Source organism: Carcharhinus amblyrhynchos, chromosome 7, assembly GCF_965287045.1.
Source record: "Carcharhinus amblyrhynchos chromosome 7, sCarAmb.v2.hapA, whole genome shotgun sequence".
In the NCBI taxonomy this organism is placed as follows: domain Eukaryota; kingdom Metazoa; phylum Chordata; class Chondrichthyes; order Carcharhiniformes; family Carcharhinidae; genus Carcharhinus; species Carcharhinus amblyrhynchos.
In genome coordinates this window covers 6,293,442-6,309,293 of record NC_137330.1, presented here as the reverse complement: position 1 = coordinate 6,309,293, position 15,852 = coordinate 6,293,442, and the positions used below count along the sequence as shown (strand labels likewise).

The 15,852-nt window shown below is 41.8% G+C and overlaps 1 protein-coding gene across 1 annotated transcript in view; it reads right to left on the bottom strand.

Annotated features, from left to right (window-relative positions):
* Positions 1–15,852, bottom strand: part of LOC145345344 (pecanex-like protein 2) — a 220,115-nt gene that overhangs the window by 118,950 nt on the left and 85,313 nt on the right. Inside the window, exons 18-21 of the mRNA XM_080193158.1 lie at positions 13,872–13,981; positions 13,379–13,484; positions 6,384–6,476; positions 755–905 (exon numbers count right to left, since the gene is read on the bottom strand). Of these exons, the coding sequence (XP_080049284.1) occupies positions 755–905; positions 6,384–6,476; positions 13,379–13,484; positions 13,872–13,981 (460 nt within the window). The remainder of the gene's footprint in view (positions 1–754; positions 906–6,383; positions 6,477–13,378; positions 13,485–13,871; positions 13,982–15,852) is intronic.

Genomic DNA, 15,852 nt, shown 5'->3' with positions numbered 1-15,852 from the left:
GGAAAGGGCATAAATAGAGGCCATCAGTATAAGATAGTCAACAAGAAATCAAATAAGGAATTCAAAATAAACCTCCATACTTGGAGACTGGCGAGAATGTGCAACTCACTAATCATAGGGGATAATTGAAGTGAATTATATGGATGCATTTCAGGGGAAACTAAATAAGCATATGAGGAAGTAGGGTTACGTTGATATATTTAAATGGGAGAAAGTTTGAGTGGATAAGTAATGGCATGAACTGAATGAGCTGAATAGCCTGTTTCTGTGCTATAGATTTTAAATAATCACTAATTAGAACTCTTCTAGTCTCAACACAAACTGAAGTCTCTCATTCCTGATACCAAGCTGCAATTCTCCACTGAACCTTTTCGAAAGCCTTGACGTGTTTTCTATAGTGTGATGTACAGAATTCGTCAACTGGGACTTAACCAGTGATTTACAAAGGTTTAGTGTAACTTCTAAATGAAAGGCAAGAAACCTTATGATAGATTGAAGGCATGAAAACATTTAGATTCCATTAACTATTCCAAAATTGATCCAATTATGCAGGACAAAATAAGGGCAGCTTCAATAGCATCATTTTCTGTTCAGCCAATAGCCCTTCTAAGAACCTGACAGTGAGAGATATCAAACATAAAGGATATCTTTTGGTGAGAAAATAAGGCAGAAATTTGATCCCTATTTCTTTAATTGTCAGATTGACAGATACAAAATGAAATAATTTTATACTGTTCTATGCAGCAGCACTAACCTTGGACTTCAAATTGTTGATATTCCTTTGTTTTAAGCAAAGGGTGTGCAAAGCAGGACCACGGAACTTGTGTACGAAGTCGCGGGATCAGGTAATGTGTCAGAAATCCAACTGTACCAGCCAAAGCATACAACACAACACCAAGAAAGGGCTGGAACAAAGAAAGATAATTAATTAGAATCAAGTGGTGGTTGTTAAAATAATCCAAAAACAATTTGGAATCTACAGTCTAACTTGAAAGACTGTGTTTTATATTTCCTTAATTAGTGATTCATGTTGAAACTATACTGAATGATGATTAGGGAAGAGAGCAGCCAACCTAGAAGATAAAAATGCACTCTTGTGCTCTCTAACCCAATCTGGCTCCGGCTCCAGCTGCATGTCTATTCTAAAATTCCTATGTCTTGTATGTTACTTCCCAAGTGCTAGGGTAAAAGGCATCATCAAACAGAAGCAGGATATTCTGTAACTGAAAAGTTAACATCCAGAATTGTGGTCCACACTGGTTAACAATAACATTGGCGGGAAAATGTTCAGGTCCTTCCAGTAGAAAGTCTAGTGGAACTAGGAAAAAAAAATGGACCTGAAAGATAATAATCCATAGAATCATAGACTCGCTACAGTGCAGAAGGAGACCATTCGACCCATCGAGTCTGCACCTATTCTCCGAAATTTCTAAATTCTCTGCCCTATCCTCGTAACACCTCGCATTTACCTTGGCCAATCCACCTAACCTACATGCAATGGGTGACATGGTGCTGTCTCTCAGCACCATGATTTGATCCCCAGCTTGGGTCAGTGTGTGTGTGGAGTCTGCACGTTTTCCCTGTGTCTGTGTGGGTTTCCTCCAGGTGCTCTGGTTTCCTCCCACAATCCAAAGATGTGCATGTTAGATGGATTGGCCATGTTAAATTGCCCTTTAGTAGCAGGGGACTAACTAGGGCATCAGGTTGTGGGGATAGGGCATTGGTGGGGTTGTGGGTGGTGCAGATCAAAGGGCTGAATGGCCTTCTTCTGCATTGTAGGATTCTATGAAAAGTTCTATATATCTTGGGACACTAAGGGGTAATTTAGCATGGCCAATCCACAAGTCTCTATTCCCGGTGCCATGGGCTAGCAAGTACAGAAAAAAGATGATTGTGCAGGTAAATGTATGGATGGAGGTGGGCGGCTTCAAGTTCTTGGAACATTGGAACTGGTTCTGGGGGATGGACCACCCGGACAACATGGGCAGGTTGTACATGAACAAATGTTAATATTCTCACTTACAGGTTAACCAGTACTATCGAGGAGAATTTAAACACAGTTGGCAACAGGAGGGGAAACAGAAAATAGCAGGAAAGAGCAGAAATTAGATCATAAAACAGAGAGAGACAGCACAAAAATTAGAATCATCCCAAAAATGGCAAGAACCAGATTCAGGAATGAAAGGGTTAATAGCCAGACAAGTTTAAAAATCGCACAGGCTGAAAAGCAAAAGTCTTCTTATAACAGCCTTCACAAACAGACAGAAAGACCATTAGTTTGGCAAAGCACTGAAATCAACATCTGTAACTGGAAAATGGAAGTGATCCAAATACAGAAATGAGCTGTACTATGAAGTTTTCACGAAGATTAGAAATTATAATAAAGCAAGTGTAAAGTGATTGTGATTGGTTTATGCTAATTACTTGTAATCAATTTTGAAAACTTTAATTGCCTTTGTAGCTTGGAATACACCACTCTGGCTTGTTACAGGAATGTGAACTCTAGCTTCCCAGTGTCCTTACTGCAGCTTGTATTAAAACAGCTGATTAAGAGAACTCTGTGACTTGTCTGGGTACTCAAAGGGAAAAGTTGTGACCAATTAAAAGGCTGCCATCAAATCCCACAAAAGGAAAATAGCAAAAATGACAAAGGAAATATTAAATTCTATGTATCTCAATGTCTACAGCAGGGGTGGCCAAATTTCCTCAACCTTAGACCACAGACGATAATCTTCAGATACTGAAGAACCAAAGGCCATGGATAACCTTTACAGACACATTTTTATTACTACTGCACACAATTTTGTGAGGAAATACATTAATAAAAATTTAAGTGCAAATAGTACAAAAAGTATATGCATGTTTTCATTTGCCCTTAAGTTTTCTCCTATCTTCAATAACCATTAAGTACATATAGCACAGTTTCTAAATCTGAATTGTTATATTCTACTCATGTTCAATTAGTTGGTTTGCTTAAAATACCACTGAGCATCATCACGTGCATGCACAACAGTTAACTGATCGGTGTAATTCCAGGAACTCTAGAACAAGACATAATAGTCATAAGACAAGGTGTGGCAGATTTAAAAAGAAAGATGAGGAGAAATTACTTTTCTCAAAGGCTCATGAATCCGTGGAATTCCCTACCCCAGTAAGTGACGGATGCTGGAACTTTGAGTACCTTTAAAGAAGTGGTGTGCAGATTTTTAATTAGTATGGGTTTGAAGGACCATGGTAAATAGGCAGGAGAATGGAGTTGAAGCCCAGATGAGATCAAACATGGCTGTATTGCCTACTCTTGCTCCTAGTTCTTATGATTCTTTCACTGAACAGGGCCAAACAGCACAATGGATTTGACTGCTGTGGATAGTTTAGTTGGGTTTTTAATCACTGCCCGAGTCATTGTACTAGAGCCAATTTATGGGTTTAATGAACTGCATCCGGTTGGTTACCTCCCTCCAAAGCTGCACTCTATGTCTAAAAGAACTGCATGTGGCACACAAGCCATTGTTTGGTTTCCCATGGTCTGTAGTGTAACTAATAAGGTTTGTGAGTTACAGGCAAAAATTGCTGAATCTATTTGGCTTCAGTTGAGGAACAGAAGGGGAGCTGTTACACTGTTGGGAATTTTTTAATAGAGCTCCAAATTGTGTGAAGGAAATAGATGAGCAAATGTCAAGCTCATGTGACAAAAATAGAGTAGTGATATTAGAAGACTTTAATGACCTTAATATAGATTGAGAAAAACAATTGTAAGGATAGGTGAGAATAGGAATTTCTGATGCGCACACAGGGAAAACTACTTGACTAACATCTATTGCTGAAAAAAGACATATATATAGAGTGTTGATTAATTGGCAAGTGGACTCTGATTGGTAGAGACATTGCCTTAGAGAATGCATCACCTAATGGTGACTCGCAGTTAGCTGCAAAACACGTTGAAAATTTGAACCAGGCAGCTTGACTCTGATAGGTCAAGACACTGCCCTGAGGAGTGCACGGATATGACTTATTTTGTTTGGGTGAAATAGGCACAATATGTGTACCTGATTTTTCAGATTGCAAAGAACAGCGCCATATGTCACTGTTAACTTTTAGCCCACTGAGGATAATTTAGCAAGTGTTGTTGCAGAATCGCACCTAACTTTGGAAACTGTGTTTGAAGTTTTGCAAGTACATACTGGTTGTGTGCAGTCCGTTGTGAACAGTGGAAGGGACATTCTGTTTGAGATGATCTGCCAGTTTACAGTCCCAAAAACGGGAAAAGTACAGGCGGTCCCCAACCAGCCTGTAGTTTTTTTTTTAAACTGATCATGTGCCCTTTAAAAAGGGGTTCTGATCTCCCAGCAGCTGATGTAACTGGCAGGGTGGGCTCATTCAGAACCTACCATGGCAGCAAGATGCCGTGGGATCTCCTCCCTTTCATTTTTTTGCCTAAGTATTTGAAAATGCAGCGGGAAAAACCCGGCAAGTGCTCTGCTTTTCCTACCTGAGATAACACTTAGAGAAAACATTAGAAGTTACCACCCATGGAATATACAACTTGAACTTTTACTCCTTCAGAATAGAAATATGACAGGAAGATGCAAATCAGCCTTTGGAGCCTCTTCCACCACTTGATTAGATCAGGCCAATCTGTAAATTAACCTCATCTACCCATCTTGGTTGCATGAATCTTAATACCCTGACCTAACAAAACTCTATCAATCTCAGTTTTGATACTTTCACTTGGCCCCCTGTCTCAACAGGTGTGTGTATGTGTTTGTGTGTACGCACGCACGTAAGGGGAGACGGAGGGGAGGGGGGAGAGAGAGTGTGTGAGAGAGAGCGAATGGCGTGCATGTAAGAAGCAAGAGTGGGGAGACAAGTTGGCTTAAGATAACTGGCATTAATGTTTCAGGGAAGGCTCCATAACCCACATAGCCTGAGGCAAGCCATTCAAAGGTCCATTGATAATCAGCAGGACAGAAAAGTTCTGTTGGTCACAAGGGCTGTAAAATTCTGTCCCACAAGAAATGGTTTCTCTCTATCCATTAATACCAGCGAAAAAGAATTATTGGAATATGCAACCATTGCAGTGATTGGGAAAGAGATACTTGTAGTCCTGAAATTTAGGAGGACCAGGCCTAGAACTTTTTAAAATTCATTTTATTGGATGTGAACATCAGTGGCTAGGCCACCATTTATTGCCCATTCCTACTTGCTCTTGAGAGGGTAGTGGTGAGCTGCCTTCTTGAACTGCTGTGGTCCTAGTGGTGTAGGTGTATGCACAGTGCACAGAGTTATGTTGCAGTAGTCAGTATAGGGCACTCTCAGGGCAGACCTCAAGTAAAACTCCTCTTCTATAGGGCCATTTTCTTCATTCATTCCAACCTCAAGAAAACTGCTTCTGTCAATTTTTGATTTTCCACAAGCAATACTAAACATGACCAGGTGAGTTAGTTTTTTAAGTTTTGTTTCATAACTCACATATGTAGAAAATGTGTCAAGAACAATTTATTCATTTAAGACACCTGTTGAAAAAGAGTGTCTTTCAGATCAATAGGGCTGGATACAATTCTTTCCCATCTAGGGAAATTTTGATAAAGGGGCAGTGCTTGCCCATTGTGAACAGTGGAAGGGATATACTGTCTGATATGATCCACCAGTCTACTGTTCCAAAGACAGGCAAAGTACATGCAGTACCCAATCAGCTTGCAGTTTTTTAAAATTGATCAGGTGCCTTTTAAAAGGGGGGCCCTGATCTTTCAGAATCTGATGTCGGCGGCAAGGTCTCATTCAGAACCTGCCGTGGCAGCATGACGTTTTGCCATCTCCCTCCCTTCCAATTTTTTCCGAAGTATTTGAAAATGCGGCGGAAAATCCAAAAAGAGCTCTGCTTTTCCCACCTGAGATAACACTTAGAGAAAACATTAGAACTACAAAGAATATACAGCCTGAACTTTTAATTCACTCCTTCAGACCAGTTGAACCACTCAGCTCCAAGAGGGTAGATTTTAAAAGTTTCTATTGAATGGACTGTCAATGAATAAAAATCAGGAATATTTTGATTAAATTTTGCTCTTTAATTTTTTTGAGCAAATCAAAAAGAGAAGTCCTTTGACGAATGCTTTGAAATGTCAATGTTCTGTTTTAAGAGTTTTCTTCTAGTGTCTATGATTTTGCAGGTTCCGCAGTTTAGCGAGTGGAATTTTCACCCTTCCTGCGCTGTGAGCAGAAATGTCTCAAACATGTCCAGATGGTGTAATAGCTCTTGTTCAAGTGCAAACATAAATATAATTCAACTGATCCTTACACATTTTGAAAACATTAAGCTGCAATACATTGTGCCAATAAAACTGAAGTGCCAACAACATGGAAGAATAGTCAGTATGAATATATACCTTCAATGAAAGGAAAACAGTGGTTGCACTGATTGCAAAGGTTAGAAGGGTAATCACTGCACACATAACAAGATCAGATTTCAGGACTTCTCTCTGCAAAGACACAAATACATTTTAGCATTTTTCTGAAACAAAAACAATTCCAAGTGTTATTTTTAAACCTATTGAACAACATAAGAAATAGGAGCAGGCGTATACCATGCAGCACCTCGAGCCCAATTCATCACTCAATACGATTATGACTGATCTTTCAGAATTTTGTACATTTCAATGAGATCAGCTCTCATTCTTCTGAACAACAGAATTCAGATTCAATTTGCTCAGCCTCTCATCATAGCACACCACTCTCATTCCAGGAACCAATCTATTCGCTATACCATCTCCAAAGCATATTTCTTCTTCCTGAAATATGGAGACCAAAACTGCGCACAGTACTCCTGGTGTTGTCTCACCAAAACCCTTTATAATTGTAGTAAATGCTACCTGTGTATATCCAAGTCTTTCTAATTACCAACATTTAGAAGTTTCTTTGTCTCTTTTGTCTATGTCATTAATGTAGTCTGTGAGTTACTGACAGTCCAGCACTGATCCTTGTGGCATTCCACTAGTTACAGCCTACAATGTGTAAATGCTTTGTTTATCCCTCCCCTCTGTTTCCTGTCCATTTACCAATTTTACATTCATAGAAACCATAGAAAATTACAGCTCAGAAACAGGCCTTTTGGCCCTTCTTGTCTGTGCCAAACCATTTTTTGCCTAGTCCCACTGACCTGCACTTGGACCATATCCCTCCACACTCCTCTCATCCATGAACCTGTCCAAGTTTGTCTTAAATGTTAAAAGTGACCCCGCATTTACCACTTTATCCAGCAGCTCATTCCACACTCCCACCATTCTCTGCGTGAAGAAGCCCCCCCTAATATTCCCTTTAAACTTTTCTCCTTTCACCCTTAACCCATGCCCTCTGGTTTTTTTCTCCCCTAGCCTCAGTGGAAAAAGCCTGCTTGCATTCACTCTATCTATACCCATCAAAATCTTATACACCTCTGTCAAATCTCCCCTCATTCTTCTACACTCCAGGGAATAAAGTCCTAACCTATTCAATCTCTCTCTGTAACTCAACTTCTCAAGTCCCGGCAACATCCTTGTGAACCTTCTCTGCACTCTTTCAGCCTTATTTACATCCTTCCTGTAATGAGGTGACCAAAACTGCACACAATATTCTAAATTCAACCTTACCAATGCCTTATATAACCTTACCATAACATTCCAACTTTAATACTCGATCCTCCAATTTATAAAGGCCAATGTACCAAAAGCACTCTTTACGACCCTATTCACCTGTGACTTCACTTTTAGAGAATTCTGTACCTGTATTCCCAGATCCCTCTGTTCAACTGCACGCTTCAGAGTCCTACCATTACTACTATGTAATGTACTTTCCAAAGTGCAATACCTCACACTTGTCTGCGTTAAATTCCATTTGCCATTTTTCAGCCCATTTTTCTAGTTGGTCCAAATCCCTCTGCAAGCTCTGAAAACCTTCCTCACTGTCCATTACACCTCCAATCTTTGCATCATCAGTGAATTTGCTGATCCAATTTACCACATTACCATCTAGATCATTGATATAGATGACAAACAACAATGGGCCCAACACCGATCCCTGCGGCACACCACTAGTCACAGGTCTCCATTCAGAGAAGTAATCCTCCACAACCACTCTGGCTTCTTCCATTGAGCCACTGTCTAATCCAATTTACTACCTCCCCATGTATACCTAACGACTGAACCTTCCTAACTAGCTTCCCATGAGGGACCTTGTCAAAGGCCTTGCTGAAATCCAGGTAGACAACATCCACCGCCTTCCCTTCATCCACTTTCCTGGTAACCTCCTTGGAAAACTCTAATAGATTGGTCAAACATGACCTACCACGCACAAAGCCATGTTGACTCTCCCAAATAAGTCCCTGTCTATCCAAATATTTGTAGATCCTATCCCTTATCACATCTTCCAATATCTTGCCAACCACTGACGTCAAACTTACTGGCCTATAATTTCCCGGATTTCTTTTGGAACCTTTTTTAAACAACGGAACAACATGAGCCACCCTCCAATCTTCTGGCACCTCCCCCGTGAATACTGACATTTTAAATATGTCTGCCAAGGCCCCTGCAAGTTCACTACTAGCCTCCCTCAAGGTCCATGGGAATACCCTATCCGGTCCTGGGGATTTATCCACTCTGATTTGCCTCAAGACAGCCAGTACCTCCTCCTCTTTAATCTGTAAAGGTTCCATGACCTCCCTACTTGTTTGCCCTACTTCTGTAGACTCCATGTTCGTTTCCTCAGTAAATACGGATGCAAAAAACCCATTTAGTATCTCCCCCATCTCTTTTGGTTCCAAATATAGTCTAACACTCTGGTCTTCAAGAGGACCAATTTTATCCCTCACTATCCTTTTGCTCCTAACATACCTGTAGAAGCTCTTTGGATTTTCCTTCACTCTGTCTGTCAAAGCAACCTCATGTCTTCTTTTAGCCCTCCTGATTTCCCTCTTAAGTAGCTTCTTGCATTTTTTATACTCCGCGAGCATCTGATCTGTTCCTTGCTGCCTGTACATTTCACACAACTCTCTCTTCCTCTTGATCAGTGTTACAATCTCCCTCAAGAACCAAGGTTCCTTATTCCTATTTACTTTATCTTTAACCCTGACAGGAACATACAAACTCTCCACTCTCAAAATTTTTCCTTTGAAGGCCTCCCGCTTTCCATTTATAGCCTTACCAGAGAACAGCCTGTGCCAATCCACACTTCCCAGATCCCTTCTCATTTCATCAAATTTGGCCTTTTTCCAGTTCAGAATGTCAACCCGAGGTCCAGATCTATCCTTATCCATGATCAGATTGAAACTAATGGCATTATGATCGCTTGATCGGAAGTGTTCCCTCACACTCACATCCATCACCTGCCCTAATTCATTTCCCAATAGGACATCCAATATCGCATCCTCTCTAGTTGGCACCTAATATATCCACCCTAATATATTACCTATATTACCTCCAATTCCATGAGACATTGGCCGGAGTTCACCAACCTTGCCTGCAGCTGAGATTCTCTGGTCTCACAGCACAGAATGAAGATTTGGTTGAGCGCCAAGTTTTCTGTTCTTGGTAGCAGCAGTGGCATAAGAACATAAGAAATAGGAGCAGGAGTAGGCCATCCAGCCCTTCGAGCCTGCCCCGCCATTCAATAAGATCATGGCTGATCTGTCGTGGCTCAGTTCCACTTTCCCGCCCTCTCCCCATAACCCTTAATCCCCTCTCCTATCAAAAACCCATCAACCCGCGTCTTAAAAATATTTAGCGAGGCAGCCTCCACCACTTCAACGGGCAGAGAATTCCAGAGATTCACCACCCTTTGAGTGAAGAAGTTCCTCCTCAACTCCGTTCTAAACCGCCCCCCTTTTATCTTGAGGCTGTGCCCCCTAGTCCTATTGTCTTTTTTGAGCGGGAAGAGTCTTTCCACCTCTATCCTATCCATCCCATTCATCATCTTATACGTCTCAATGAGATCTCCTATCATTCCTCTAGACTCTAACGAGTACAAGCCCAGTTTATTCAGCCTCTCCTCATAGCTCAACCCCCTCAACTCCAGTATCAGCCTAGTAAACCTCCTCTGCACTCCCTCCAAGGCCAAAATATCTTTGCGCAGGTGCGGCGCCCAAAAATGCACACAGTACTCCAGTTGCGGCCTCACCAATGCCCTATACAGCTGCAGCAAGACCTCCCTACTTTTATATTCAATCCCCTTCACTATGAAGGCCAGCATCCCATTCGCCTTCCTGACCACCTGCTGCACCTGCAAGCTGGGTTTTTGCGACTCATGCACAAGGACCCCGAGGTCCCTCTGCACCGTCACCTGCTGCAGTTTTTCGCCCCATAAGTAATAGTCCTTCCTACCATTCTTCCTACCAAAGTGGACCACTTCACACTTGCCAACATTAAATTCCATTTGCCATTTCCTGGCCCATTCGCCCAGCCTATCTAGATCCTTCTGCAGACTCTCCACACCCTCCGCACAATTTGCCGTTCCCCCAATCTTGGTGTCATCAGCAAATTTCGACACTCTACACTCGGTTCCCTCCTCCAGATCATCTATATAAATGGTAAAAAGCTGAGGCCCCAGCACCGACCCCTGGGGCACTCCACTAGTCACCATCCGCCAATCCGAATAGCACCCGTTGACCCCCACTCTCTGCCTCCTATTTGACAACCAATCCTCTATCCACGCTAACACCCTACCCCCAACTCCATGTCCCTCGACCTTCTGCAATAACCTCTTGTGAGGCACTTTGTCAAACGCCTTCTGAAAATCTAGAAAGACCACATCCACCGGCTCTCCTCTATCCACCGCCCTAGACACATCCTCATAGAACTCCAGTAAATTTGTCAGACACGACTTCCCTTTAATGAAACCGTGCTGCGTCTGCTCTATCAAGCAATTCCCTTCAAGATGCCTCGCAATTTCCTCCTTAGTGACAGATTCTAACATTTTACCTACCACAGACGTTAAACTAACCGGCCTATAATTCCCCGCCTTTTGCCTGGCACCTTTCTTAAACAACAGCGTAACATTAGCCGTTTTCCAATCATCCGGCACTTCCCCGGAATCCAGCGACGTTTGGAAAATAACCACCAAGGCATCCACTATCACCTCCGCCATTTCTTTCAGAACCCTCGGATGCATTCCATCCGGTCCTGGGGACTTGTCCACAATCAGCCCCTCCAGTCTGTCGAGCACCGCCTTTCTAGTAACAGTAATGTCATTAAGACCCTCCAGTCCTACCACCTTTCCATCGCTAACACCCGGCAAATTATTCACGTCCTCCTCCGTGAAGACAGAAACAAAAAAGTTATTCAATACCTTAGCCATATCCCCATCCCCTACCACTAGGTCCCCTTTCTCATCCTCTAAAGGACCAACATTCACCCTAGCCAGCCTCTTCCTTTTTATATATTTATAAAAACTCTTGCTATCCTTTTTTATATTAAGCGCTAGCCCAGCTTCATAGTTTCTCCTACCCTTCCTTATCAACTTCTTTGTCAATCTTTGTTGACATTTAAACCTCTCCCAATCCTCTTCTCGCCCACTACTCTTAGCTACTCTAAATTCCTCCGCTTTTAGTTTAACACTTTCCTTCACCTCCTTCGTTATCCACGGCTTATTACCTCTCCTCCTACGGTCCTTTTTGACCATTGGAATAAATTTCCGTTGAGCACCAAGAAAGATCTCCTTAAAGATCCTCCACTGCTCCTCAACAAACCCTCCCAGTCCACATTCGCCAATTCTTCTCTCATCCTATCGTATTCCCCTCTATTCAAACAAAGGACGCGTGTCCGGGAACCCACTTTCTCCTCCTCCATCTGCACCAGAAACTCCACCATACAATGATCACTCTCCCCAAGAGGATCCTTCACCACAAGGTCCCTAATTCTACCCGCTTCATTACATTACACCAGATCCAAGATAGCTCGCTCCCTCGTCAGCTCCAACACACACTGTTCGAGGAAACTATCCCGGCAGCATTCCAAGAACTCTTCCTCGAGCCCCCCACGTCCAACATGGGTCGACCAATCAACATGCAGATTGAAATCCCCCATAACTACGGCCATCCCATTCCTGCACGCCGCACTTATTTGCGCGTTAACAGCCCGCCCCACCTCCAGATCATTATTCGGGGGCCTATAGACTAATATATGCAAGATATATTTGCATATATATTTGCATATATATATATATTTGCATGATATGCAAGACTGGAGATTTCAGACACTCATCATGTGTATTTTGTGTGGTATTCTATCAAATTTTTTTGGAACTCCAAGTGTACTACTTCTGCTGGTTCCCCTCTGTCTACCCTATTAGTTACATCCTCAAAACTTGCTAATAAATTTGTCAAACAGGACTTCCCTTTCATCAAACCATGGTGACTTTGTCTAATTATAATATGATTTATAGGTGCATTTTTAAGACTTCCTTAATAATAAATGCCAGGATTTTCCTGATAACTGGTGTTAGGCTAAAAGGCCTGTAGTTCCCTATTTTCTCTCTCCCTTTCTTGAAGATCCATGTTACATTTAGTAACTTTCAATCTGCTGGAACTATTCCAGAATCTAGGGAATTTTAAAAAATATCTTAGTGCCATCTACCTACCTTGGTTCTGTAACCCTTAATACTCATAACTAATAAAAATCTATTAATCTCAATTTTGAATTTTGCAATTGATGGGAGAGATTTCCAGATTTCCTCTAACTTTTCTGTGTAGAACTGCTTCCTGATATCACCCCCGCCCCCCAAAATAGCCTAGCTGTAACTTTAAGATTTTATCCCCTTGTTCTAGACTTCCCTGACAGGGGAATTAATTTGTCCCTATCTCCTCTATCAAATTCTTTTATCATCTTAAACATCTCAATTAAATCATCGCCTTTTAATCATCTTTGCTTGAGAGATTACAAATCAAGCTGATGCTTGATTTAACCCTTTCAATCCCTGTATTCAGATTTGATTCTAGAATAAGACTGTTAGGATATTCAACTCCATAGTATAATTTGGGATATTTTAATTGTACCAAAACAGCACTATTGTCAAATCATCATACATTGATAATTAACTGTGAGAAGGGACATATACTATGGGCGCCATGGTGGCACAGTGGTTAGCACTGCTGCCTCACAGCGCCAGGGATATGGGTTGATTCCTGGCTTGGGTCACTTGTGGAGTTTACACATTTTCCCCTTGTCTGCATGGGTTTCCTCTGTGCTCCAATTTCCTCCCACAGTCTGAAAGGCGTGCTGATTAGGTGCATTGACCATGCTAATTCTCCCGCAGTGTACCCGAATAGAGTGTGGCCACTAAGGGACTTTTTTACAGTAGCTTCATTGCACTGTTAATGTAACCTACTTGTGACAATAATAAATAAACTTTGAAATACCACAGAATTCCTCAGTTTTTCAGGAAGAACATCCTTGCTTTCTGACAGAGGATGTTCTGGATTCTGGACTTCCAATTCATTGAACAACTTGGAGCGAATGAGAGACCTGCAGTGAAATAAAACACCCAATTATATAGTAGCATGGCTATGCCAATCTGATTAAACAATCCATGTCAAGAATTCTAGATTTCCACTAACCATTGTGTTGTGTTGCAAGGTCACTGACCTGAAATGTTAACTTTGTTTCTCTTCAAAAGTGGTGCTAACGCACTGAGTATTTCCCGCATTTTCTGTTATTACAACATTTATCTTAGTTGCAAAACAGAGCCACCCCTGCCCCCTTCTATTTTCATTGGTGCAGTCATTAACAATTTAACTAGGTGAGTCAATCAGATCCACGATCAAGGATTCCTTCAAGCAAACGGACATCTGAAACCTTCCTTTTAGCGCTCAATCAATAACAACTGTGGGGAATCTGATCAAAATTACTTACATCAACACTGCTGGCTCACTGCTTTGTCTGCTGAGGTGGTAGGAACAAGCAATCAGCAGTCCACAGTAAGCAGAAAATAGCACCGGAATGTGCTGCGTATCCCACGGTTTCTGCAATAAAAGAAATAAAAGCTACATCCTCACTTTTTTCATTAAATATCCAACAGCTCTTTATCAATTTATATTGTAAGTGGAATCTTTAATTTAAAAAATTGTTTTTTTTATTGTTTATTTACTATTGTCACAAGTAGGCTTACATTATCACTGCAATTAAGTTACAGTGAAAATCCCCTATTCGCCACACTCCGGTGCCTGTTTGGGTACACTGAGGGAAAATTTAGTGTGGCCAATGCACCTAACCAACATGTCTTTTGGACCTTTGGAGGAAACTGGGGTACTTGGAGGAAACCTAGACACGGGGAGAATGTGCAGACTCTGCACAGACAATGATCCAAGCTGGGTCCCTGGCACTATTGGTCGAGCAGTGGTAACCACTGTGCCACCGTGCCGCCCAATCAGCTACAAAGATAAGTTCAAGCCTTAAGGATGTGATTGTAATAGAAAGGGTGTAGAGAAGATTCCCCAGCATCTTACCTGGGCTAAAGTTTCGATAGGCTGGGGTTGTTTTCCTTGGAGCAGAAAAGGTTGAGGGGTGACCTAATTGAAGTGTACAAAATTATGAATTGAAAGAAACTTTCCCCCTTAGTAGAGGAGTCAATAACAAGGTAGAGAGCAGGAGATTTAGAGGGGATTAAAGGAAAAATCTTTTCACCTAGAAGGTGGTAGGAATTTGGAATTCAAACTGCCTAAAAGGCTAGTAGAGGCAAGAACCCTCACAACATTTAAGAAGCATTTAGATGAGCACTTGAAATGCCACAGCATACAAGACTATGGACCAAATGCTGAAAAATGGGATTAGAACAGGTAGGTGTTTGATGGCCGGCATAGACATGATGGCCTGAAGACCTCTTTCCTCTTTCTGCGCTGTAAAACTCTATATGCAGGATTTTAGGGCCTCGCTTGCCCCAAAACCGTAATATCCTACCTGAGGTCAATGAAACTCTCCATGGTTCGCCCCTCTCCTGTTCCAATTCCCGTGGTGGGCGGGACATAGAATTCCGGCTTATGACTCTATGACGTGAGTCAAACTTATTTTAGAGCACTTTAGACTTGGAGGTGAATGGATCATGACTTCAAAACAATTAAATGGTTGGATAGCATCTCTATTAGTAGGTTATTCTAATTTAACAAGTTGCGGAGGAGCAGAGGGCAGGAGTTCAAACTGTGTAATACTAATAGACTGAATGTTGAGTTGTTCTTTTCCCAGCGACGTTAACACATTGCTGATTAGTATGATGGTACTGACTCTTTGCATATCCTCAAGATGGAGCTAAACCAGTTCCTAACTGGGGTAGAGGTCATGTCATTCGGAAAGCTTTATAGATAAGACTTGCACCTCGCAATCTCCTGGGCTGATTTCAAATACCTGAGGAGTCTGGCCATTTTCTGGGGAAGAAGTTAAGTTTGAATTCCCTCATTGATTTTTTTGCTGACTACCTTATATTGATAAGCTCTAGTTTTTCTCTTCTCCACACCGTGAAAACATTTGGGATGTGATTTTCCCACCCCACCATGCTGGTCGAGTAGCATAGTGAGGTGGAAAATTCCAGCCCTTTAACTCCCCCCTCCCCTCCCACTGGTGTAAATGGCCTGATAGCCTCTGTGTTGCACAGAATGCTGTAAATTCATTTAACGAATCTTGTCCAAAGGTCAGGCTGGGAAACCTCCCATTGGGCACTTAGAACTTTCTGGGGGAAAATCATGCCCTTGATCTGTGTGTACTCAATCAAAACCTCTCATAATTTAAAAAACTTCTATAGGTCACCCATAATCCTTCCCTTTTCAACAGGAAAGAGACCCAACATATAGTATCCTATGTTTTATTACTAGGAGCATAGAGTACAAATCAAGGAGATTATGTT